This window comes from Lagopus muta, chromosome 8, assembly GCF_023343835.1.
Source record: "Lagopus muta isolate bLagMut1 chromosome 8, bLagMut1 primary, whole genome shotgun sequence".
Taxonomy (NCBI): domain Eukaryota; kingdom Metazoa; phylum Chordata; class Aves; order Galliformes; family Phasianidae; genus Lagopus; species Lagopus muta.
This window is the reverse complement of record NC_064440.1, coordinates 26,965,820-26,991,718: the sequence shown is the minus strand read 5'-3', so window position 1 is coordinate 26,991,718 and position 25,899 is coordinate 26,965,820. Positions and strand designations below refer to the sequence as shown.

General features: G+C 40.2%; 2 protein-coding genes across 11 annotated transcripts in view; both read right to left on the bottom strand.

The window, feature by feature from the left end:
• The window catches only part of PGAP1 (post-GPI attachment to proteins inositol deacylase 1), a 34,029-nt gene extending 13,175 nt beyond the window's left edge, over window positions 1-20,854 (bottom strand). For 2 of the 3 annotated variants that reach the window (XR_007378693.1, XM_048953917.1), the window contains exons 1-16: window positions 20,646-20,854; window positions 15,695-15,848; window positions 13,772-13,947; window positions 13,121-13,292; window positions 11,932-12,092; window positions 10,183-10,235; window positions 9,949-10,015; window positions 8,254-8,359; window positions 6,792-6,847; window positions 6,633-6,716; window positions 5,213-5,262; window positions 3,928-3,979; window positions 3,610-3,687; window positions 2,471-2,546; window positions 2,086-2,159; window positions 1,962-2,013 (exon numbers count right to left, since the gene is read on the bottom strand). Coding sequence is in view for 2 of the 3 variants with exons in the window: in XM_048953917.1 (XP_048809874.1) it covers window positions 1,962-2,013; window positions 2,086-2,159; window positions 2,471-2,546; window positions 3,610-3,687; window positions 3,928-3,979; window positions 5,213-5,262; window positions 6,633-6,716; window positions 6,792-6,847; window positions 8,254-8,359; window positions 9,949-10,015; window positions 10,183-10,235; window positions 11,932-12,092; window positions 13,121-13,292; window positions 13,772-13,947; window positions 15,695-15,848; window positions 20,646-20,798 (1,564 nt within the window). In the remaining variant the exon portion in view is untranslated. The remainder of the gene's footprint in view (window positions 1-1,961; window positions 2,014-2,085; window positions 2,160-2,470; window positions 2,547-3,609; window positions 3,688-3,927; window positions 3,980-5,212; window positions 5,263-6,632; window positions 6,717-6,791; window positions 6,848-8,253; window positions 8,360-9,948; window positions 10,016-10,182; window positions 10,236-11,931; window positions 12,093-13,120; window positions 13,293-13,771; window positions 13,948-15,694; window positions 15,849-20,645) is intronic. The other variant, XM_048953918.1, reaches the window with a different exon arrangement.
• Window positions 20,855-21,432: 578 nt separating this feature from the next.
• ANKRD44 (ankyrin repeat domain 44) overlaps window positions 21,433-25,899 on the bottom strand; it is a 124,391-nt gene continuing 119,924 nt past the window's right edge. For 5 of the 8 annotated variants that reach the window (XM_048953911.1, XM_048953907.1, XM_048953906.1 and 2 more), the window contains exon 28: window positions 21,433-25,898. In XM_048953911.1, coding sequence (XP_048809868.1) covers window positions 25,633-25,898 — 266 coding nt within the window. In that variant the 3' untranslated portion in view covers window positions 21,433-25,632. The remainder of the gene's footprint in view (window position 25,899) is intronic. The other 3 variants (XM_048953912.1, XM_048953916.1, XM_048953914.1) reach the window with 2 other exon arrangements.

Sequence of the window (25,899 nt, the reverse complement as noted above, 5' to 3'; positions counted from 1 at the left end):
TACTGCTTATTACATCTGTGCATCATACCTGACTCGGTATAATTTCACTTAAAGACTTTCAAAATGCAAATAAAACAGAGAGTGGCCTACAAATCATCATGCAGAAGCATTTTGCTTGTATTTACATTTCAATTAAAACCACAATGCAGTTCAGTGAACTCAGCATTGAGCAAAAATGACATTGTTAAACACATTGTTACATAACAAGACAAGAACCAACAGTTAAAAAGCAGAACAGTTACAAGAAAAACCTCTGATTTTCACTTGAAAGCTATTTCCTCAAGCTAATAAAACTTTGCTAAAAAAAAAAAAAGTCCTTAAGCATCCCTTTCTGTTTGAGTTAATGTTTGCTCAACACATTTGAGTACCAGGATTGGTGAAGTACTTTATGGTTGAGAAACACTTGCAACGTAACACAGAAATCTACATAAAGTTGAGCTTTCCTTTGCTGAGAAGCAAAAAAAAAAACAACAAAAAACAAACAAAGACTAATTCCCCATTTTCTTTGAACTTCATAAAAAGTGAGAAATGGAATGATGGAACAACAAATTCTGAATGTTGCTTTCAAGCAAGTGGAGGAAAAGAAGGTAATCAGTAGCAGTCAACATGGATTCACAAAAGGGAAAACATGCTTGACCAATCTGATAGCCTCTGAAAATATCGCAACCAGCTGAGTAGCAGTGGATGTTGTCTATCTTGATTTCAGCAAGGCTTTTGACAGTGTCCCCCATAACATCCTTCTAGGTAAACATAGGAAGCGTGGGATAGATGAGCAGTGAGCTGGATGGAGAACTAGCTGGTTGGCAGAGCTGAGAGGATTGTGATCAGCTGTGCAGCCTGGTTGGAGACCCATATCTAGCAATGCACCTCAGGGGGCCACTACAGGGTCTGGTCTTGTATAACATCATCTTCAACGATCTAGATAAGGGACACAGTCCACCCTCAGTAAGTGTGCTGATAATATGAAGCTGGGAGGAGTGGCTGACACACCAGAAGGCTGTGCTGCCATTGAGAGAGAGCGAGGCTCAATGAGGGCAGCGTAGAGTCCTACACCTGAGAAGGAATAACTGCTCACATCAATAAAGATTAGGGGCTGACCTGAAAGAAAAGAGCTCCAAAGAGACGGACTTGGGTGTCCTGGTGGACAACAGGTTGACCATGAGCCAGCAGCATGCCCTTGTGACCAGGGCCAATGTTGTCTTGGGGTGCATTAAAAAGTGCGAACAGCAGGTTACGGGAGGCGATTCTCTCTCTCTCTACTCTGCCCTGATGTGACCGCATCTGTATTACTGTGTCTAATTACAGGCTCTCCAGTTGAAGAAAGGCAGAGAGCTTCTGAAGAGAGTCCAGCAGAGGGTCACAGAGATAATCAGGGGCCTGGAACATCTCCTCATACAAGCAAAGGCTGAGAGACCTGGGACTGTTCAGCCTGGAGAAAACTGAGAGAAGATCTTATCAATATTTCTAAACATCTGATGAGCAGGAGTCAAGTGAATGGGGATGGGCTCTTCTTGGCAGTGCCCAGCAGCAGGACAATGGGCACAGACAGGAACACAACGTTCCACACAAACATGAGGAAGAACTTCTTTACTTTGACAGCGACAGAGCACTAAAACAGGCTGCCTACAGAGGTTGTGGAGCCTTCTTCTCTAGAGATATAAAAAGCCACCTGGATGCTTTCCTGTGCAACCTATTCTAGGGAGCCTGCTTTAGCAGGGGGTTGGACTCGATAATCTCAAGAGGTCCCTCCCGATCCCTATGATTCTGTGACTCTGTGAAGTATCAGCAAACGTTTGATAGGTTATAATAAGGTTATAATAATGTAAGGTTAATAATAAAGTTATAATAATACTGCCTAGACTGAATTGCTCAAGAGGACTTATATTTCTGCAAGTTTTAGCCTTGAGAATTTTCAGCAAGTTTTGTGATATAAATTTATACTTTTGAACACATATATTTACCTATCAGTGGCTGGCAGTGGCTCTCTACGTGTATTTTGAAAGCTTGATATACCTAAAATATAAAAAAGACCTCAACTTAGTCTCCAAACAGTGGTTACATTAGCTTAAAAAGTCCTGTTCTTACTTGGTTGAAGTGCTGAAGCTGTATGTTGTAAAATAAGCCAGTTGAATTTAACAGAATTTTGCTTGAAGAAAGGCCTGTAAAGAATACGTTATTTCAAAATATTAGATACCACTAATTTGAGAGCTCACTACATCTTCAGATACTTTTTCCCCCCAAGCAATTTATGTGCTTCTATATCTCTTAGTCAAAAAAGCATACTTCTTATTTGTTAGTTGCTAGCAGGAGTTGTATTAACTTTTGTAAAAACAATTCATCTCCCAAAAAACAAATTAACTAACTAACTAACAAAAAACTCTGACCATTGGAATTTTTGGGAAAAAATATTATCCAAAGTGCTAGCAATATTCGTTTCACATTTTTTCTAGAAGTAACATGATACACTTACCAAAGGAAAAAAGATTTGTTACAGGGAGCTGTATTGTTCTGGAATCCTCTTTGAAGAATTCACAGTCCAAAGTAAACTGCAATTCAGAATATTCAGCACAGATCTAAATTCAGCACAAGACCAAAGCCTTTGCTCTAGCCAATTCCAATTCAGGCAAAGTGCAAGACACAAATACTGAGATGTCACTTTTCTACACTCCACTGATCAAAAATGGCAGTTTGTTTGCTCTTGCACACAGCAGTACAAGTTTGGCAATCTTAAGCATAACTTGCACAGTTGTCCTGCTTTTAATCCTCTGCAACAATCTTCAAAAGACTATCCAAACAGCTGAGAAAGATCAGAATCCAGTTCACATTTTTTTGTTCAGCGGTGGGATGGGAAGTGGGGGTGTGATGCTGCAAAGGAGAGTGATCTGTCCCAGTTCTTTGTATCACTGCCTAAGCAGATAGAACCTCTAGTTTGGCTCCTAAAGTTTAATTACATAAACGACAGAAAAGCATGCAGCAGATACAATTTTTACCATCTCTAATACACATTTAGCTCACTTGAAGATTACTTTCCATCACATCATAAGTTTATCAGCCGTTTTCTTGAAAAGCAATTTCCATGATTTTTAACAGTGAACTGCAACTCAGCAGGTTTTATTTCCCAAATTATCTGTGAGATTCAGAAGTATCCAACTGTGTGAAATTCAGTCTACCACTACTAATTTATTAATTATTTGAGGTTCAAGAGCTTGCATGGGTGTCTGCACCATTCTCCCCAGAATCCACATGTTACCTTCAAATATCTACAGCTGTCTGCTACCCTGGTAAAGGAATTGATTTCACTAAAACAAACATACAAGAATGATACCAGAATATTAAGAAAAACATGCAAGAACTGCCAAGAACTCTAAGAACTTGCTTGAGAACTGTTGTTCAGCATCTTTCAACTACTATCCAGGCTTTAAGTTTGGCAGTTTATCAACTGCAAACATTTATTGGCTTAAAGTAGTAAATGGAGTTAACCTTCAGACCACACTGTAGTGTAAGGTATACAGTTTATCAATGCAACTTAGCACACATTTAATTCTTTATCTTCCATTGTAGGACCTGAAAGCTATGAACACTCTGAGCATGCAATTTCCATCTTTTTACCTTATTGCCAGCTGAGGGTGGTACAAGAATGACAATGTGGGACAGAGAAGGATAGTCCTGAAGTTTCAGTATTGCAACCTCAAAAATTAAAAAAAAAAACAACAAAAAAACCAGAAAGAAAGTAAGAAAGAGAAAAAATAAGAATCATTACTAAACATAGCTCTTAGCTCATCAATTATCAGATGTCCACTTCTTGTATTCCGTCCTCTGGAATACAACTGCATGTTTCAATGCTGTAAACAGTACAGCTATATCTCCCAAGACACAAAACAACCCACCAAACACTCTCCCCTGCTCCAAGGTAGGTACAATGCTTACCTTGACGGTTGGAAGTAACTCAGCTCTCCAGGATAGATCAGCAGCTTCCAGACTGCAAAAATCCATGCACATTAAGGGATGAACACATTAATTAGACAGGCACTACATTCTGACTGTGGACCAGGTTTCCCCCCCTCTACACAGATTCACATTTGTGAATTGGGAACAAGTCTAAGCCTACTGCAGTTGGCTACCACAGTCATTAATCAAATTATAGGCAATCATTTCAGATACTGCAGATCTTGTTCTTGCAATAACAAAGAAAGGAGAGCTCTAACTTTGTCATGCACAGCAATCAGTAACCACACAACAGACACACACATCAACACTGAATTAACACACAAATTTTAACGTGTTAAATATCACAAGTGTCCATGGTTCCATGAATACCAAAACCATACTGTACAGAATAACACTTTTGTGTGCAAAACTGGTGTGCATCTATACTAAGTTATATAATGAACAGTAAGAAATTCAGTCAGCCATTTAACATATGTTTTTTAGAATATCAGGATTACATTTATTTCTCTAAATAGTGCTAAAGGATCTCAGGACAATGCTGATTTTGCTACGGATTTTACTAGGCTAAGTTTTAGACAGCAGTCCTGCACCATGTTAACCTCTATCTGATGCCAGTCACAGGTTATACAGAACAGTAACAGCCAAACATGTTTCAGCACAGCTCCCAAACACCACACCAGCCCAAATCTATCTGGAAGCTTTCCCTAAATCCAAAGAGCAGATGCAATTCACGTGGAGATAACTTCGGAGAGGAAAGCTAAGTCAGTGTTAAGAATAGGGTTTTCTTTAAATCCCTTTTTGTAATTACAGTAATGACATGATTCAAATAATTACTAACTGAGCCACATTTCTAAATATTTTCATATAATAAAGCAATAGCAATTCTGAAACATGAAAAAAATAAAAAAGACGCTTCATTTTTTGAGGGCTTCAAGTAAGTTTTATGTCTTTGTCACAGGATTTTAAAGAGATGTTACAAAACACACAATTTAGGATCCAATATAGCACAGAGCAACAGGAGCAACTTTTTACTGCTATAAAAATCAAACATACAGCTAAAGAAACTTCACTCATTATATTCTGCATTCATGCAGATATTTTGAGAAAGCCTATCTTTTCTGTTTTCCTGCTGAAAGCACAAGTTATTAACAGCAGTAATTCTACTTCTGTTCCCAATCTCTTCTTAAAAAACGTATTTTATGTGCTCAAAAACTGAAATGTAGTCTTACAAGATCTATTTAAACAAAAAATTGTTTATACTCACCAGACTGAAGAATTGCTGTCCATACAGCCATAAATCCAGCTACTTGTGTCCTGTAACAGCAATACCATAATGAGGTACGTTACTGATGTGTGAATTTATAGATAGATTAAAAATAGTAATTCTTTAACTCAAACAAGGCAAGAGCTTCAGTATTCCAATTGTTCTAAAACTCTTTGATAGAAGAAACTGCTGCAATTAATTTACAAAGGAGAAACAAACTTCCACCCTTCACCTCACTCATCTTCTGCTCAGTACATCTGCAGTGGCTATCTCTATAGCAACCAAACTCTCTTAAGGATTTAATCTGCTCAAGTGCAAAAGCAAGAATGGTGACAAAAGTGGTCTCCCTTAAACTTCAGTTGCTTTTAATGAAATGTATCCATTAACTTTTTTTTTCTTCCATTTCACAGCCAAGTCAGACTTGTGCACTAACAGAAGTCAACGTGAAGTCTGGTATCATCGTATCGGAATTCCAGCTGTGGAAGGATGAAACGTCACTGTGAAAGGTGTTGTTTCTTTTTTCAGGAACCATTTTCTTTTTTTTTTTTTTTGTCATCTTCTCTATTTATGAACCAATACTATTCTCTTAAAGCAAATCCAACGTTTGGCAAATAGAAGTAAAGACTTTGAAGCTGCTCCTGATAAGAACAAATAGAAAAGCTCTGAGGATATACACTCTTCTCCATAACGATGGACTGAACCTTTTGTTTTGCAGTAAGGAGGATGGGAAGGATGGAAAATGAAAGCATTTAAATTTTCTTGCCACTAATCCAAAACAGTCCTGTAATTCTAGGAGGTACATTTATCAATCTCCAGTTTGCCAAGAGATTACGTTCCTTCTTTTCAAAAATATCTTTTAAATTATTTCAAAAACATCTTGGCTGAAACGATACGTGTAGAACTAAAAATACAATGTATGCTATCAGCTCTCCACAAAGGCAACAGCTGAGAAGGTGCTACATTCTCAGCTGGCTCTCATTCACTTCCACTGCCTAGTGGAAAATTTCTGTAGAATTTCTGACTCGCTTCAACGTTATCATGGGGAAGCAAACATATAAACAGCCTTCCTGTTTTACAAGTATGGCTGAATCCTGGCAACACTGAAAATAACTTCTTCATCTAAAGCAATCAATACAGCTATACCAAATTAAAGAAGAAAGCAATCTGGAGCTCAGAGTAATGGAGCCAGAAATAAGACAGTGAAGTTCAGGTGGTACGGAAGGTTTCACACCTCAAACACTTAGCATGACATGCTAAAACAAAAAGTACATCTGATGCAAAGCATAGGCTGTGACTGCAAGTGGATGTTATTAATTTCAACTACTATTCACTAAATTGTCTGAAAATATGCAGTGAATCCAAATTAACACCATGCAAATCTATAAACAAATTCCAGAGAGAACGATAAGTATCATCTCACCAACATAGTGTTTTCACAGTAAACATGACTGTAGGATTCTCTGTGGCTTGCAAGAGGAAATGTGAAATATTTTCCATCAGAATCCTTAAAAGAAGAAAAAAAGAACTCATTAGTGAAGAGGACAAACATAAAAACACAACGAAGAAAAATGTTACTTGCATTGTAAGCTGAATAAGTCCATTTTGAGGTTTTGACTTCAATCCACATGAAAGTTCCTAAAAAACAAATAAATTTTTATTTGTCACCTGAAGGAAATATTCTTCCTTATCTTTCAAATCTCATCTTTTTTTTTTATTGCCTAAGTCTTGTCTCTCATCTTTAAGTGGCCTTAAATTTTATAAGCTTTAATCCATTCACAGGCTTGCTGCTTCTTAAAATTATATGCAATAGTTATTGTCAGTTTCACAGGAAGTAACATAACTCTAGGATCCCATTGCTACATATTAGTTGTAAAACCAAAAAGTCTATGGATTTCAAAATAAGGCTCTCAGGAAATCAAAATAAACAAGAAACCGTGTAACATAAACACAATTACAGGGTGACAGACATTAAATGAGGCAGCATTGGAAACATCCCCAATTTTTGTTTCCATCATCCTTACAAGAAAACTAATATTTATGTGAAACTTATGTGAAAGTAAGTCAAAGATGAGCTAAATACCACGTACAAGAAAACAGTAGGAGTTTAAAGACACAGGTGGAGAAAAAGAATAATACAATAATAAATAGACTGGATATATAAACTATGCAAGTTGTTGTGCAAGAAGGTTAATATTAATAAACCAGAATAAGGTAATCACTCATTTAGTGTGAACAAACACAGCTCCCCAAGAGCTAGCAATTTTGATGGCCCTCTGCAGGACACACTCCAGCACATCAGTGCCTAAGTACTTTCTCATAAGAGGGTGGCCAAAACCAGAAACCAAAGTTCTAGCTATCTCAGAAGCTCTGCAATAGTTTACATTTTAAACATTTCTGAAATAAAATGGTTTTCCTCAGTTCAGAGCTCTTCAGCAGATCTAGGAATACACCTGTGCCCTATAAAAACATCTTTTTAGCTCCCGAAAATTCACACGCTCAAGATTTCTCATCTGTCAACTCAGTGGTTGAAACCTTGTCTGTAACAAGAAAACCACCAGTAGGTGATGCATTTTGCCCTACTACTTGACACAGTTATGAAAAGGAAGTCATTGACAAAGTAGCCCAGGACATTCAGAATTTTCTTAAGTAGCACAGAATTATCACAGTGGCTCTACAATACTCACACTATCTCTCTAACAGCGATGGGATGTAAGCATATATTACACTGTACTTTTAATGTCCAGCTACACCCAATTTCTGAGACTTTCTATTGGACATCTTGGTATATGTGTCTATTTAGCACGTCCCTCAGAATCAAAGGCATATAAAAACAACACGCTTATTTTTGCCCCTAACACTTTCAACCTATTTAGTGCTGGAAACCATACAAACACTGACCAGTTTACATTTAAAACCTATACTATTATTTTAGCAACGTCTAAAAAAGGACAAACTTTATTTCAAGAGTTTGCTGGTGAGAAGATCAACTCTTAACCAAGGAGTATCACTGCATCCTGTTCAGGAGAAAACTTGCTGCACACCTGTAAGTTCTGTGAAAGCTTCAGGATTTTCCTCAAATATCTTTCCAGGGTGTCTAACAAAGTGGTGATTCAACACGGACATTCTCTTCTTGGGATCCTCAGTTATCTTAAAAACAAACAAATACATAAATAACTGCCATGATCTGTAGGAATACAGTTTAGGGGTGCTTTGTATTCTTGCCTGCTCTTAACACAAGGAAACCGCACTATTAATCACAGAACCATTTGAGTTGGAAAGAACCTTTAAAAGTCATCTAGTCCAACTCTCCCTGCAACAAACACGGGCATCTACCCTACATCAGGCTGCTCCAAACCTGCTCCAGCTGAACCTTGAACGCCCCCAGGGATGGGGCATCCACCACCTCTGAGCAACCTTTCCAATGCTTCACTACCTTTATCTTAGAAGACCTTTTACTTATATCCGATCTAAACGTCATCCGTTTTACACTGAAGCCATTTTCCCATGTCCTGTTACAATATGCCCTGCTGAAGAGTCTGTTCCTTTGCTTTAGATACTGAAAAGCTGCTATCAGGTCTTCCCTGATACTACTACTATAATTAATAGTATTATTTAATTAGACACTCATACCTTCTTCTCAAAATATCACACTTTTAGCAGAGTTGAAAATCCTTAGGTTTATATTTACTTATCTGGGGTTATAATTCTAGCTTAATACAACTCATTGAATATTTTTCCGCCACCCAAACAGCTCTAAGTCTATGCTGGGCTTTGCTTTTGTTCTAATTTGCTTTTTATCCCCCAAATCAAATCACAGAGACTAATGTTTTTTCTTCAACACCGTGGACATTACAGTTGGCTTTCTGTAAAGTTTTACGCTCCAGCACACTGTCAGTCAACTTCAGAGCAACTGCAACGCCTTTCTATCTCTATAAATCTCACGTTGAAGTGAGTATACTTAAGAAACCAGTGAAATCTGTACCACGGATTCTGGAAAACCAAAAACCAAACATCTGTAAGCCTTCCTCTTCTATGCCTGGGGCTCCGCTCTTGCATATTTCCAAGCTCTGGACCTTAATCCCAATTCTGATTTATTGCTGCCTAACACCACAGAAAGAGAACAGAGTATAATGGCAGATTTCCCAACAGTCTTCAAGAAGTAGGATGTGTGATATTTATTTAGAAATGAAATAAGTGATGGTAACTGGAGATAAAAACATTAGCTTTTCCTTGTGCCAGTATTTGTATTTATTTGCCAGCCATTATGACAACACATGGGAAAGTTTGAGTAGCATCATGCCTGAGATAAACTACCACAGTTTTTCATCATTTATACATGAGGTATAAAAGGGGAGTCGAAGACACTAAGAGGTTCCATTCAAAATCTGTTTGTTACGATGCAAGGTCAACTAAACCTACTGCATTAGTGAATAAAAGTTTAGTCCATACTCCAGCTATAAAACATCAAGTAATAATTATTTATAAAAGAATAAAAATTAATATAACATCTAATTATTTCTGACACCTTGAGCAAATGACACAAAGCCGTGGGATTTTTTCAGAGACTGGTACCAAAAAGGTAACAATTCTCTCAGCATGACACAGCAAAAAAAAAATAAAAATCAAAAGTGAGCCTCCAGTCTATCAGGGTGTTATTTGTTCTGATTAAGCATTCTTTGATGGAAAAAGAAAATGTACAGGATTGGGGGATTACGTACAGGATCACATTTACAAACCTGCCTTGTGTTCTCATCTATGAGATCAAAGAAAGCTCTGATGGTAGCCAGGATCAATTCCTTGCACCTGAAAAACAGAATTATAAATTTAAATCTAGAAAGAAAATATCCAGGGGAATAAAAGTAGTAGGAAGAGACAATACTATGCTGACACAACATTGCTGTATAATGTAAGAAGAATAGAGAACAGAGAGATGTTTGGTCAGTCAATTAACTTTTGTCTCATTTGCTTACCAGACTATGGAGAGATGGTCTGTTGAGGCCCAAGCCCGAGGCACAGCTGAACTCTGGAGAAGGAATAGAGTTAAGACATTCTTTTGATATTCAGTATTTAAAAATACTAAGCATGTTTGTTGTGTTTTTTTTTTTTTTCCTGTAAATCTATTGAATACAGCTTGTACTGTAGATATCAGTACAAAGATATGTCATCAAAATAACACCAGCATTGCTGCAATTTGGGCACAAGGCATCACAACTGCCTTGGTGATGCCATGGGCATGTCACAGGAGGCTGAATGCTTACAGATCCACATGTCACACATGGATCTATTTGGGTAATTAAGAAGATTTTCAGGGAAAGGGTTTGAAGAGAATTACATCTTCAGACCAAAACCTTGTTTACTTCAGCAAAAATAAGACTTGCAAAACAAAATGACTAAGGAAGTATCTATACTAGATAGAGGAGCCTAGTGGTGAAAGGACGAATTATGTTCAAGAATAAACTTACCAAAAATCTTCAAAGACTGCTTCTATGGCTAATCTTACTTATTTTTGTAAGTGACCCTGGCATATTAGAACAGAAACGTGCCAGTGAAGTCTGCTGCTGAAAAATCAAGGACATCCTTAAAATAAAGGATCATGAGAACATGGTGCAGACAGGGCTGGATGGTCTGGAGCTACATATTTGTACAAGTGCACCTACTGCACTTAGGGGCTAACATAAAAAACCTCCCATAAACAGGGATTATCAGCTAGTAGTACAACTCAATTCAAGTAAACTACAAAGAACTGCGAATTACAGCCACAAAGAAAAAAATAAAGCAAAACAAATCACTCCACCATGTTATGGTAACATAGTGTGCGTCGTTACATCCAGATGACAAAACAATAAAGAACTGGCACCACTACATAGGGGATCTCATGCAAAATTCTGGTGACCAATGCTCAAGAGCAATGCAAGTGCAGCTGAAGCAGATGAAGGCTACTAGGACAAACGCAGAGTTAATCTTCTTAGCCTAGCAGAACTAGAGCTGAGATTATTTATACATAAGCTTCTTCACAAAGAACAAGGAGGGAAACACCGATCAAACAGAAACTACTGCAGATAACTTTTCAAGTTGATGTCAGAACAAACCCACTTATAACCTGGCTTACTCACTAGATGAAAGTTGGAAGCTGCAATTTTTCTTTCAAACCCTACTGGGAGTGTTTTCCAGTGTCTTTCATGAAGGCAACAGGTAGGTAGGAGGCACAGAATGAAAAATAAAACTACTTCTATGACATTGTTTGATTAACGCTGGAAAGAGATGCTTGTAAAAGCAGAAGGCTGGACTAGATGGTCCAGAAAATGCTAAGTTCTTTCAAAAATAAACCATTAGGGAAAAAAAAAGGCGGCTCAATGACAAAGTTGTCCTTTTGTAATCAAACAAGAATTCTACTCTATACTTTTACATTCCTTCTGTTAGTTTCCACATACACACCTCTTGCAAAATGTGAGAAAATAAAGACTGAGTTTAGAACAGAAAAGTGCAAGAAGGTGATGAAAAGAAACAGCCCAAGCGACACTGCTTTCTGCTACATTAACTACTTAAAGCGCTATGTGTTATATACTTTTTCACACATATTACTCATATTTTGTTTCACTAGACTACATATTCAGACTAAAATCACACACTGATACATGCATTACATAAATAGCTACTTAACACAGCTCCATGCAAAAGCAAAAAAAGTTTGTTTTTTTTTGTTGTTGTTGTTTTTTTACCACAACAGATAAGGCACTGTCATGCTGACTCAGTCTTGGTAGAAAAGCCAGTCCTGAACGAACTTGGTAATCTCTGAATCCTCCCGCCACAGAAAGGGTAGTTAAATTTCTTAAATCTTGGGCCTTTAGAGTCCAGTGATTGTTTACAGCTGTATAAAAATCTGTAAGATAGATCACAATTAATGATAATTTCCACACATCTGCTTTAAATACAAACATACCATAAAAATGTTCAACTAGAAGTTTTTGTAAGCTCCCCTAAAGACATTCAAGATCCAAGCATCACTCTGTTTTAACTGCTGTTTTAACCCCAAGGAGGTAGCAGTTGGGAAAGACAGACACACTTCCTACATTAGCTGAGCATTTACATTATTTAAGTAGCAAATCACAGGTTTATTTTAAGTACAGCTGTAGTCCAGAAACAGCAATGAGGAAGTATTATAATCAGTTGTAGAAGATTAATACAAATATAATAAATCAAATCCAGCAGCTACAGATGATCCATTTCCTCTGGGTGCCATAAAGAACAAAGAAAATAAACATCTACTCTTTTCCTTCACTAATTCCTTTGATATCTACAAGGAACAATTTTCACTTACATAGCATATATTTATCAGCACTATTTAGTAAAATCTATCATTCTAATAACAGTACATAAATAATGACTGTACTTCCCTGTATAGAGCAGACAATAAATTGCTGCTTTTATGAAAATACATTATGTAAAACATAATTTTATCTATATTCAACATTCCTTCTCCCTGACTGAGAGCAACAAGCATTAAATTTAACAACTTCCACAAAAATATCCCCATTTAGTCAGTTTATTTAATATATAAAGTCATTCCATAGGTCAAATTTGACAAAAAAAGAAAGAATATCATGCTCTGCAGAGCTTATAAATTTAGTTACGTGCTCTACAGCTTATTAAGTTTATATTTAGACTCTCAGCCCCTTCACAGGAGCTCAAATCCACAAAGTCAATTTTATACCACACTTTCAGTAGCTGAGTGCTCTCAAGCAACCATCATAATAAGAAAGGAATAGATTAATGACAGTAAACAGAACAGTATATTCTGCACACAAAAGCTGCTGCAAGGCCACAGCAATTTGCAAGAATCTCACCTGTTAATGCTAGAGAAAAATCAGTAAAGAAACAGAATGTATTCAGGTAAATTGCAGTCCTTACCAGTAAGATATCTGTCCAAAGGCATTACAGGTGCAACATGAGGGGTGGCTTGTGTAATGAGGAGGTTTATAAGTTCGGGCTTAAAATTCTTCAGGGTAAGCAGTGCTCTTGCAACAAGACCACCCATGGAATGACCTACTATGGCGACGCTCGTTGGTGCAAATTCCTGACCCTGAAGCAAAGACCAGAGGGTAATTAGCATATCAAGAACAGATTTAGCATTAAACAAATCTCCTCTGGCTAACAGCTGTCCATTTTTCTCCTCAAATTCACCTGCATTCCCTCAAGGATAATATTAATTAGAATGACACAGGCTAGCAGAAAACTTTTCTAGGAAAAACCAGATGGAAGGTGATGGTATACTACTACTAAAATAAGTTAGGGAAAATTTAATGCTCTGCTACAAAAAGGCACGTATTTCAATGGAAGAATTTGTTTTGAAACAACATAAAACCTAACCCAGACTTTGGGATTATCACAAGCAATACAAACCTATTAAAACAGAGTATTTCTCCCTTCTATTATTGGCATGTTCAATACATCATAAACCGTCCCTCCTTATTCAACGTTCTTCTGTTTCCGATCAGAACAGACAGGTCAGCATTCCATTCAGAAACAAAAGTAAATAGTTTAGAATATGTCACTCCTTACCTTGTACAACTTAAGAATTACTTTTAGGCATTCATGCACAAATTTGGTCTGCCGTTGGAGAGTACCACCATACAATGCAACCAACTCCTCATTAAAGTTGACACTGAAGAAATTAAAATGATACTTGAAGTCAAGATCCTCTGCCTTTCTAAGAGCGATGGAGCCAAGAGAACGCACTAGGGAAAGAAATCACATCAATTAAGCAGCGACCATTAGACAATCCTTACATCATAATTCATACATAGACACATAAATATGTCATCTATTAACAAATACTATCTTAAATGTATAATTAAACTCAAGTCTTACATAAAAAAGAGGATGAAAAACACATTCAAATGTGTTCAAAAACATTCAAATGTTTTTCTAAATGCAATCCAACTTTGTGTCACAACAGCTGACTTGAATATATAAATAAATAGAACAAAGTATCAGCTGGCCAAAGACAGTACCAAATTGCTAAATGGACAATGGAAAATTTATGTTCTGTTTTTGTAAGAATTCTTGTAATACAAAGAAGTATTAGTAAATAATTATAATAGAAGCCTACAGAAGAAGGTGGAAAAGAATACATCTGATGAGATGGCAAAGAAGGTTGCAGTGAACTAGCAAGAACTGCTGCTCTCAGCGGCTGACTACATAAACACAATATCTAAATCGGATACAAGATCAATGATTATGCTTCTCTCCCTAAAGACTTCACTCGCACCTTATCACCAAGAGGGTGAGAATGCAAAATGCAGAAATCCCTCAGCTCTGCAGACAATGCTCTTGCTAGGGCTTTCTAAAATTTCTTGAGGACCATCAACTTTTAGAACAACATTTCCAATGGAGAGGGAAATGAAAGCACAAAGAACACTTTTCACACCTGATATCTTGAGGGACAAAATGCCCTTTTGACAAGGCCTTGCTTCTGACCTGTCATCCACCCAGGCTGCTGCTTAATACAGCCTTCATTCACAGTGCAGAACTCTCACTGCGTTCCACATCCGTGACAGGGATCTCTAACCTCCCAGTTTCAGGTTTGTTCCCAATATTTCAACCAGACTATCATCCTGTACTCGAAATCTGAATTTTGGAAATTTTAAAAGCTTGGTTTCAGTGCCCATGAAAGATAATGAAATCTCATCTTTCAGAAGTGCCCAGAACATACCAAAGGAGAAGCCCAGCAGCACTTCCACTTTCACTTCTCAGCAAACATGAGCACAGTTTCAAAAAGCTTGTGAATAACAGTTAGCAGCAACTCTGCTCTGCAGCAAGGCACCAGACTTAAAAGGTATTGTCCCATAATAAATACTAAATCAAATATGAATTCTCATGCCAAATCCTCTTAAAGCAAAAAAATAAAAACAACCCCACCACCAACAACACAGCAGTAATCTATTCTGAGCCAGTGATGAAGGCAGAACAGAATTATTTTAACAAAGATTTTGAAAAATGAGCCCAGCTTACTGCCAGTCTCCTTAAATCAATTTCTCAAAACAAAGAATAGATTTTAGAGGTCCTACTGTAAAGCAGCATGTTATCTGTGGCATGTAACAGTACTGCAACTCACCAAACTTGTTCTTCGTACCTCCCCTACATGCAGGTACCATTCTATTTCCTGTTCTGCCATGTTTTTTGAGACAGTATTGCTTCACAGCAGCTTTGCAATACATTACACACCATCAGTTTTCCATACAGTATCTCCCATTATCGTGATATTTATAACCTCCTCTGGATATTATTTTCTCTACAAGTCTGTAAGCATTTACAGAAAGTAAAACACTTTGCTTGAAACGGACCCGGACTAATAAAGATTTTCCCTGCCATAAGCAGATTGATGTTACAGTCCCTGTTGATGCTATTTCAAATAGAAAACCCCTTGCCATCACCTAATGCATAACTACTCTGCAGATGGGCTGTAATTTACCAAAGGCTTACCTTGTTTGTAACTGCCAGCATTTCCAGGAAGAAAGAGAATTGGAATGCCTGTCAATATCAGATTCTTGTTTTCTTCAGCATAATTCCCTTCTCCATAGAGGTAGAGCTCATACGCTGGATATCGTCTGGCTGTTTTCTTCGGTAATTTTATTTTCTGTTGCAAAAGAAAAATGCAGCACGGAATTAAAATACTACCTTTGAGGACACATGAACTCAATACAAAGGAGGCGGCCTGCACCCAGTAACAAGGCGTAGGGGCTCCAGACTTACTAAAGCACTGCTGATGCAGATTGGACCATTAGCATGCTCTCATTACAATGTATCCTGCATGAAAGCTGTGAACATGAAGACCCTGATGCCTGGAAGTTCACCCAGTCACAGAAAACTAAGTAACATTTGTTTCTTGGAGAAAAGGCAGCTGCAGGGTGACCTCATTGCAGCCTTGCAATACCTAAAGGGAGCCTACAAACAGGAGGGGAACCAACTCGTTGAAAGGGTAGATCACTGTAGGACAAGGGGAAATGGTTTTAAGCTGAGGGAGGGGAGATTTAGGTTGGATGTCAGGGGGAAGTTCTTTACAGAGAGAGTGAAGTGCTGGCACAGGCTGCCCAGAGAGGTTGTGGATGCCCCGTCCCTAGAAGTATTCAAGGCCAGGTTGGATGGGGCCCTGGGCAGCCTGGTCTAGGATTAAATGGGGAGGTTGGTGGCCCTGCCTGTGGCAGGGGTTGGAGATTTGTGATTCTTGAGGTCCCTTCCAACCCTGGCCATTCTGCGATTCTGTTTCTGAACGCAGACTTAAGCTTAAAGGAACCAAACTCTGACACCCAGCTCCTTGGAACACTTCCTGACTTTAACTGGATTTAAACAGCATGACTGCAATTACAATTCCGCAGTTGCACACTCCAAGCAAACTTTGCCTTGTGCCTCAGGTGAAAAAAGTGTTAAACCATAAATGCGTCTCCCAGGACAAGAGATTTGAGACCAGGAACTGGGACATCTGTGTGATCCAAATTACTTATTTCTAATGCCTTTGGATGATTCTGGAGTCATGTCCGACATCACACAACTCAGAACAACCCTGCACTATTTGATGCAGCACCGAGGCTGAATCTCTAGAGTGTGACTATTGAAGTGACAGCAATTTCTGTGAGGGAAAAACCACACAGGGAGCAGGGACTGTCTCCAGTGATTCTTATGGAGACATCATCTGTAACGCAAACTTAAACAACAGAGCTAATCGCGTGAACATGGCTGAGCAGAAAGAAAAAAGCCCATTTCAACCTGAGGAGTTCTAGTCTTCGGAGTCAGTCGGTTGGGCCACAGACACACACTTGTACACTTGTAAAATCTCAAGAGCCAATTTACAGCCAAATGATATCCTAAAATGTCATATTTCTTGTATTTGAAAAAATCAAACTAACTGAAAAACCGACCCACACCACACTGAACACTGCACTACAAGTTCCCAAAGAGCAAAGAACAAAACCTCGTGGAACCTGATGTCTTGCTTAAAGCTTAGGGCAGGGAGTCACAGCTCTCAGAGCCCTGTTGACACTGCTCTAAATTAGATAAGCAGTAAGCAAGAAAACATCTAATTCACTTCCCTATAGATATTGGTTGGTTTGTAATTTCAGGTTTCCAAGATAAAGATTTATAACACTTCTAGAAGTATGAAGACATTACTTATAGCTCTCACTTACTTATGTTACCATCCATGGCACATCAGAGACAAATATAATTTAAAATATGTTAAGGTGCAATTTTTGTCTTAAGGAAACATTTTATGTTATGCAGCAAGAAAAAAAATTAAACTCAGTTTTGCATCAAAAAATGTCTCTAAGGTCTCCGTTGAGAGCTTTGCCTACACAGAAGCAGCTCTGCCTCAGTTTCCTCTCAGCTGTGCCTATGGGGAAGCTGTACTTCTCTCCCCCATGTATCACTCCTCCCTTCCCCTCTTATTCCCTGTCTGTTCCTCCTTAACTGAGGACCTTTTCCTTTCTCCCTCAGTTTTCAAACTGTTTGCCATACCAGCTATTGGCAACCCCCCCCTTATGGTCTTCCATACACGTTTGTAATGGAAGATTAAGATATATCTCAAGTTTTCTGTAATGTGCGTATACGTATACATATATCACATTATAAATACACACAAATAGTTGTAATTCCTTCACTCTGAACAAAAAGCACTGGGCTCTGTTCAGGCCTGACGCTTGCAGATCACCCATACAATCTCCTTTTTCAAAGGCATTCAGGTTTCTGTGCAAAAAAAAAGCACAGACCCATCCTTGCATTAAGTGAAACAAGCCTTCATTAGTAAGCTAAATACACTTCCCAACTGGCCAAATAATCTGTTCAGCTGCTCCTCCACGGCACCATTCTGGTTTGTCAAAAGCTTTCAGGTAACATAAAAGCCAAACAAACTGTCACCTTCAGGTCAACATCCCAAGCAAAAACCTACACAAACCATGAGAACTGTACAGCCACAGTATTGGTGTTTTCTTCCTGCAAATTGAGGAGCCCCACTATTACAACAGTATGGTGACAGAGCCCAAGTGTGAAGCAGGCAGCCCTGTTCCATGTGGGGGTTTTAGGTCTTGAATTCCCAGGACCTCAGTTACATAATTTGCTGTAATGAGTCACAGCAATTTGTTACAATGTCAATGTAGGCTTCCTTTTTCATCTTACTGCCATGGAAATAAGGCGTATGGGAAAAAGCCCTCCATACCAACTTTGGAATCTCTCACTGAGGTGAGCCCAACAGGACAAGGATTGGTTATACTCAAATGTTGTGGTTTACAACTCTGGGGGATGGGAGGGGGGGGAAGGAGGGAGGGTGAGAGGGAAGAAAAAAAAAAAAAGAAGAGAGAAATAAAAAGGTTAAGAAGAAAAACAAAAATCCATGCCAATATTCTTCTACTTGGTATTAGCTCAACAGCGAGCTGTAAGAAAAACATGGATTCCAGAAAATCAAACCTACTGTGCTTCAGTGTTCAAGGAACTGCCTGTTGTGTAATGCAACACCCAAACCAGAAAGAACAGGCACCCCTACCTGATAGTTTTGCCTGGTAACGTCACACCAATGGCAGCACTGCAAAGTCCATGCGTTAAAATGAAAACAAACAACCCCTCCAAGAACAAGCAGGTAGCTGAAAGGTACGATGACTTCACTAACCCAAACAAGTTGATATTATCCTCGGGAAGCACTGCTTTCCACACAGTCAGAGTTTACTCTGGGAGCAGTTGCTGTGAGAGGCAGCAGCACAGCCACACGTGATGTGCATGGCTCCACATGGAGCTGCTGCCACTTCCCTGTCCTTGTGCTCATCCCGGGCCTCACACTTCTTACAGCACAGAACCTATGTTATGGAGAATACAAGCACTGACATGGCAAGTAAACATAGAAGGTGTGTGCTGGCAGATGGTAATTTCAGGCTACGCCTGATAACATCCAGATGCTGTGGCCAGTAGGGTCAGGGAGTGATTGTCCCCCTCTACTCTGCCCTCGTGAGGCCCCATCTGGAGTACTGTATTCATTGGGTCCCCCAGTGCAGGAAGGATCCCAAGCTGTTGGAACGGGTCTACAGAAGGGCCATGAGGATGATCAGAGGGCTGGAGCACCTCTCCTACGAGGACAGGCTAAGGGAGTTGGGCTCATTCAGCTTGCAGAAAAGGAGGCTCTGGGGAGACCTGATATAGATATAGTTCTTCCTTAAAGGAAGCTTACATGCAGCAGAAAAATCAATTCTAAACACAGGTAGGTAATGAAAGGACAAGAAGGAAGAGTTTTAAGCTGAGAAAGGGAAGATATAGATTGGATGTGGAAAATTTTTCCACTCAAAGAGTGGTGAAGCACTAGCACAGCTGTCCAGAGGAGTTGTGGGTGCCCCATCCTGGAGCCGTTCGGGGCCATGCTGAACGGGGCCCTGAGCATCCTGAGCTGGTGGCTGGCAGCCTGCCCACAGCAGGGGTTGGAAGCAGGTTATCTTTGAGGTGCCTTCCGACACAAACCATTCTAGGATTTTGGCAGTAACTTTGATTTGGTGGCTTCAGACTGAACCTGAAGTAGGGTCTGGCTACCAGGAGACCTCAAAATTTACTGCATGATGTTTAAGTGTTTGCGTTCTTTGTCAGCACGGTAGAGTAAAATTGTTCAAGCAGCTCCCTTCTGGATGCCACCATCGACACGACCTGACCATACCAAGGTTACCAGACACACATTAACTGATCCAAAATGAACGCACCGCTTCAGTACAGCAGATTTCCAAAGAGATTTTTACAAAGGCTCCGTCAGCAAAGCCCCATCAGGCGCGCAGCCCTCCCAGCTGCCGGCAGCGCTCACCTGAGCGCCTCTGCTCGCCGACCCGAGGCACAGGCTGACGGCTGAGCTTCCCCCTCCTCACACAGCCGCCCGGCACCCCGCAGAGCACGCAAGGACCGTGAGACGGAACGAGCCTCGGCCTGCGGGCACCGACGGCCCCGCACTGTGCTGACGGAGCACCTGGCCGACCAATTCCTCTTACACAAGAGGAACGTGCCCCTGACTGGTCTCACCGCGATCACAAATAACACACCTATAACTACCAGGTGGAGGAAAAAGCAGCAACCTTTGGTCTTCTTTTGCGCAGGTGACAGCACTACACGTAACCCCACAGGTAGATGGCTATTTTCTAGCCGCTCAGGGCGCACCGCCCAGCCCCACAACTCGCCCAGGCTGCAGCCCCCTTCCCGACAGCAGCACGCCGGGCACACGCGAGTTCGGAGCCGCCAGCAGCCGTCCCCCTACAGCCGCCTTCGACCGCACGACGGGGCCGAGGAGAGCCGTCCCCGGCTGCGCTCCGGCGGAGCGGTGAGGCCCCGACAGCCGCGGGGCGGCGCGATGCCGCCTCACCCGCCCGGCAGCCGCCACCTGTTACGCCATCGCCGCCTCCCTCCCCGCGCAGCCCCCGCTCACCAGGTACTCGGGGTACTCGTACATGTAGGTCATGCTGCACCGGTTCTCCTCGTAAACGAACAGCACGTCCCGCACCCCCAGCAGCACCAGCGCCGCCAGAGCCCCATACAGCACCGCCGCCACGGCGGGCAGCCGCCGGCCGGCCCGCCCCATGGCGCCCCGCCACGCTGAGCTGCGAAGCGGCGCGGAGGCCGCCTCTCCTCGCGAGCCGTCCGCGCGCAGACACGGCGGGGCGGGGCCGGCACCGCCCGGGAGGCGGAGCGGGCGGCCGCCATCTTGGGAAGGGCGGGCGCTGGGCCGGCACTTCCTCACGGGTCCGCCCGTGGCGGGGCGGCCGCGCCTGCCGTGACGGGGAGCTCAGGGCGCGCTGCCGCCGCCGCCTTCCGCTCGGTGCCGCCTGTGGGAGAACCACCGTCCCGGCATCGCGGGAGCGGGGCCGCTTCCCGTTCTTTAAACGAAGCTCCCTCGGAGCACCGCCCCCGCGCTGAATATTTACGCCTTCCCCTCCTTTGAATAAACAAACAAAACGTACTCCGTTTTTCTGACAGTATTTGTACCATTTTTATTTGTAAAAATAACCATCTGAATGCATATCAAGTGTAGTTCACGGGTGGGGTTTCTCGTTACATTAATACAGCATTCAGTAGTTGAAAGGAGTTAACAAACTGTGCTTGAGAGGGGCGGGCTGAGGCGCCGCATCCTGCCTCGGGAATACGGGACGTCGAGCCGAAGGCTGCCGTTTACAAAAGAAAACAATACCGACAGAACCCCACCGAAACGATGCAACAACATTTCATATCGTTTATTACAAACGTTATGCAAAATATAACACTGGCACCAGATTCGTATCACCGTGGGTTGTAAGGATATATTGCACATGCTAAAGCATAAGATATGAGACAAAACCTACAAAACATGAGATATTGGCTTTAATATGTAATCACTGCATACAAACGCATAGAGTCACATTTACACGCACACTCGGATTGTCACTAGTTTCAAACGCCCTTTCCTATAACACTGACCTAAGGTTTACTTTGTGTAATAAGAAAGCCTTTTCAGCACTGCAAAAATTAGACGTTATTCCTATAGAAATTTAGCATATCGATTTTCATTTCAATGCAGGTAGAACATACGAAAAGGAGAAACACTTTGTACATTCAAAGAAGGTTTGAAATGAAAATTTACTGGTGATATATTGCTTCTGTAACACTCAAATGAGGAGGAAAAACAACAAAAAAAAATGACAACTTCCACAAAACATTTCCATCATACGCAAATATAAAAAGGCACTCTAATATTTCTTACAAGACTAAGAATAAAAATCACAATTTCTTTTTTAAAATCATCGTCAAGATACACAACCGAGTTTCTCAACAGTACAATGGATAAACGGTTCATTTCATGTGTTTGTCCTCCTTTCATCATCTGGCAGTGGTTTACTGCATAAAAGTACCAAACACATTATGGTGCCCTTTTAGTAGCGATGAGCAGAAATCCCCTGAGCTATTTCACAGCAATTCAGGCAGTCCGGAGGTTGTAACTCAGTATCTGTGAGAGAGACACGGACCCAATCCTGCCATGGATTCCACCTGCGACTGTGGTTAAAACACAGGATGGGACCATCCTGCTAATAAAGCTGGGCAGGCTGCTGCCCGTACCAAACACCCACTGTTTGGTGCAGATACAGCAGTAGTCCATCTACTGCAAATTGCAGGATCCGGGGTTAAGTGCAACAATTATGTGTGATTAACTCTACCCTCGTACAACGTCCACAGAAAGGCAAGGTAATTATTTACAAGAGTAAAATTATTCCCATGCCCTAAATAACTAATTAACTGCTACAAGCGATAAATTATATTACAGCTTAACGTACTGGCATACATGAAAAGGGATTCTGGCAACTCAGGTGAGATCTGAGGCAGGCCAATGCTGCGTACATCCAAGCGCCTTGCTCCTGTCCCTTCTCCTAAGAACACCATGCTCAGAACACGGCTTTCCCAATGCCCTTAGGATGCCAACACATCATACTTTTCCAAGACTTCTGGAGTATTGCGTACTTACGTCATCACTGGGTTACAGAAATGATTTCTCAATTAAGTTTAGATTTGATTCCTAGAAGGTACAAATTAATTCAGTAATCACCTATGCTTCTGTAACACTGCATCCATCGTAAGCAGCAGCAGATATTGCACTACCTGTTACCAGAGTTAGGAGGTATTGCAAACACACAGAAATATTTTCAGTAACTGTGTGGCAGTGAGTAAAAATACTGGTTTTTATTTTCTTTTTGAATGCCTGCTTCAGATAAGACAACATCCTCCTTGAAAAGAGGACTGGTTTTCTCCAAATGAAATGATTTCATATAGGATAACACATCTCTGCATTTCAGGGTTGGACTATGATTAATCTCTGTTTGAAGTAAGATGAAGGTGCTGCCTATCAGGCAGGTGCCAGCCATTTCCCATTGGTTTGTTCATTTTAAATGCCATCCTTCCACAGAAACAAAAGTAGTAAAATGTGGGATTTCCATTCATTTCTAAGCAGACACCACTGAAAACCAACAACTGTCTCTTATTTTCAGTGCTTGAAGTGAGGTGGTTATTGCTATTTTGCAGCTTTTACAAGCTAAAACTTTGAATAAAGTCAATGATAAAAATGTTCTGTGCTATTTCTGAGGAGGAAACCACAGTTTCAGGTGCTCTATCATTCTACTGCAGAAAAGGCAGGGTTCAGGGAAAACATCATTATCCTCACAGAGCTGCCTCTCAGGATTTTTTGTTGCAATTGTTGGAAATGAATTATTGTTCAAGAAAAGCTTAATTTTAGCAAGGCAAAATGAACAATATATCATTTTTCTAACTGAAGAACTGAAGTTTGCAGACAGCTTTTAAACAGTTCAGTGGAACACAGCTAAAAACTGCAACTGAACTAGAAATCCCTGCTGTTCATTTACCCTGCCAAAAGTGTACACTGAAGCAGCAGCTCTTCTCCCTCTCCCTCCAAAGACTTAGGCCTGCAGACTTTCTGAGCATGGATCACTGGAACTTTAACATCCCACTCTATGCTATATTACCCTTTTCCTCTTTCCTGTGGCTGTACAGTGTTCTCTCACTTGTCTAGCAATGTTTTGGATCCCTTTCTTATGCTCTTCAATGATCATGCATTTTACCAATATAGCCTGTGGACTTCATCTTTGTATTCCAAGTGGTAAGATGGGTGCACTTCCCAAGTGCATAACTCCCTTCTTTCCACTCAGGCCATCACTCCTGCCTCGATTCACATTTAATTTTGCATTATGCTGAAAAATATGCACAAATACTACCATAGAGAAAAAGCTATAGTTATTTTTCCTGGGCATTTGTTTCATTTCAAATAAATATAAACACATTTACATTAAAAGCATATGAACATTTTCCTTAGCCTGAAAAAAAAAAACCAACAAAAAAAGAACAAACCTGTGGTCAACACATTGTTAGTTACAAATGTCATCTTGAAACCTGTGTCATAAAATGTAAAATTCACTCAAGACTAGTCATTACCTCAAAAGTTTATATTTTTGTGGTTTAGAAAAGCTACTTCATTATGTCACTCACATTTGAAGAAAAAATAAAAGCAATAAAGTCTTCCATTTATTCACTGAAGCATTTTGGTCCTCTTGGTAGAGCTGGTTAGTTTGGATAGGCGTTTGTTTTGTTTATAAAGTCTCATTCTTCCTTTTGTACATCTGTTGTAGAAGAGGGTCGGGGTCCATTTGACCTAGAAACTTTGGCAGAAGGAGTAAACATATTCACAAAGCTGACATTGCTTTCAAAGCTGGTGACAAAAGGCTCTTAGCGTGCATCTCCAATCCCTGCCTGGTCCATTTTTGTTTTCTCTCCTGTTTGGTATTTCAACTTTTGGTGTTACGCTTTCATTGCTTTACCTTTGTTCTGTCAATCCAAACAGTGGCAAAAGTGTTTTAAAAATCAATACTGTCTACAGTAAAAACAAGGTATTTAAGCATTGGAAAAAAAAAATCCCTTCAAGTTGGCAAGACATCATAAACCTTTGCCTACACCTTTGCCTACACCTGATTTTTCGTTTCTGTTCTGATACTAGCTAGATTCCTGGTTAACAGCTCAGGTGACAGAAACTTCTATTGACCTTAATTCCTTAATTCTGTAGTGCAAATCAACTGTTCATGCTTGTGCTGAATTGAGGTGTGGGGGGGGAGGACCAAGCCATTTCCATTTTCACAAGTGGTTCCACTAACATCAGTGGGACATATGTTAAGACAAGTAGAATTTGGCCTGAAGAGCTAATATTTTTCTGATTGTGTGCTGTAACTAATAACTGTAAAAAAAGTGCCTTCTGTACGTTTAAGTGCTTAATGCATGCGGAATGTAAAACATTTCTTTTCCTGTAAAAAAGTAATACAGGCAGATTTAAGATTTACAACTTTACCTTTGGTTTGTGTGAAAAAAAATACCTAATTATTAGAGCCCCTGGAACTAAGAAACAGACAGATAGAGAAAAATGATGATGCTATGAAGGCTACGTTGGAAACACATTTGTGTACTAATAGTACAGCTAAATCACTTAAGTACTTTTTACAAACAATTCCCTGTTTAATTGTGCTGTCAAAAAGAAAAAAAAGGCATTTTCTTTCTCTCTTTTTTTTTTTCTTCTTTTTTTCTTTTTCTTTTTTTTTTTTTAATACTTGAAGTTAGAGGTAGAGACTTTCCACAGGGGCACTTAGGGCCTAAAGAAAACACGAGGAAGACAAAAAGCCACAGAACAGTAATGGGAATACGTTCCAGTAAATGCCCCCAACTTGGTTATTTAAAGGCTTAATTCTCATCAGCACTACAAATCTCAACACCTACTTGTCAAGAGTCATAGTTAAGAATATCGCAGTGGGATTTAAGCTGTCTTCAAAGAAAAAACAAAAACAAAAAACTGAAAGGAAATAGTAACGAAATAAAATTTTTTGAATACCAAAAAGTCAAAATGTTTCAGAATCAGAATCATTTTCATTGTACCCATCCTCTGTTCCTAGGTTATTACTCAAGGGCTTATTGTAAGAGTTAATGCTACCCATAGCGGAGCCATCGCAGAGATGTGTCCTGCCCAAACTGTCTTTTTTATAACAAGCGAAGTTGAAAGCCGTCATTGAACTGGAAGGAGAAAAAGGCATCATGGTAGCCAAAATGAGTGCCAGGCAGTCAGCCACGTCTTTGTTAGGAGCGCAAGCCAGGGCTGGCGTATGACC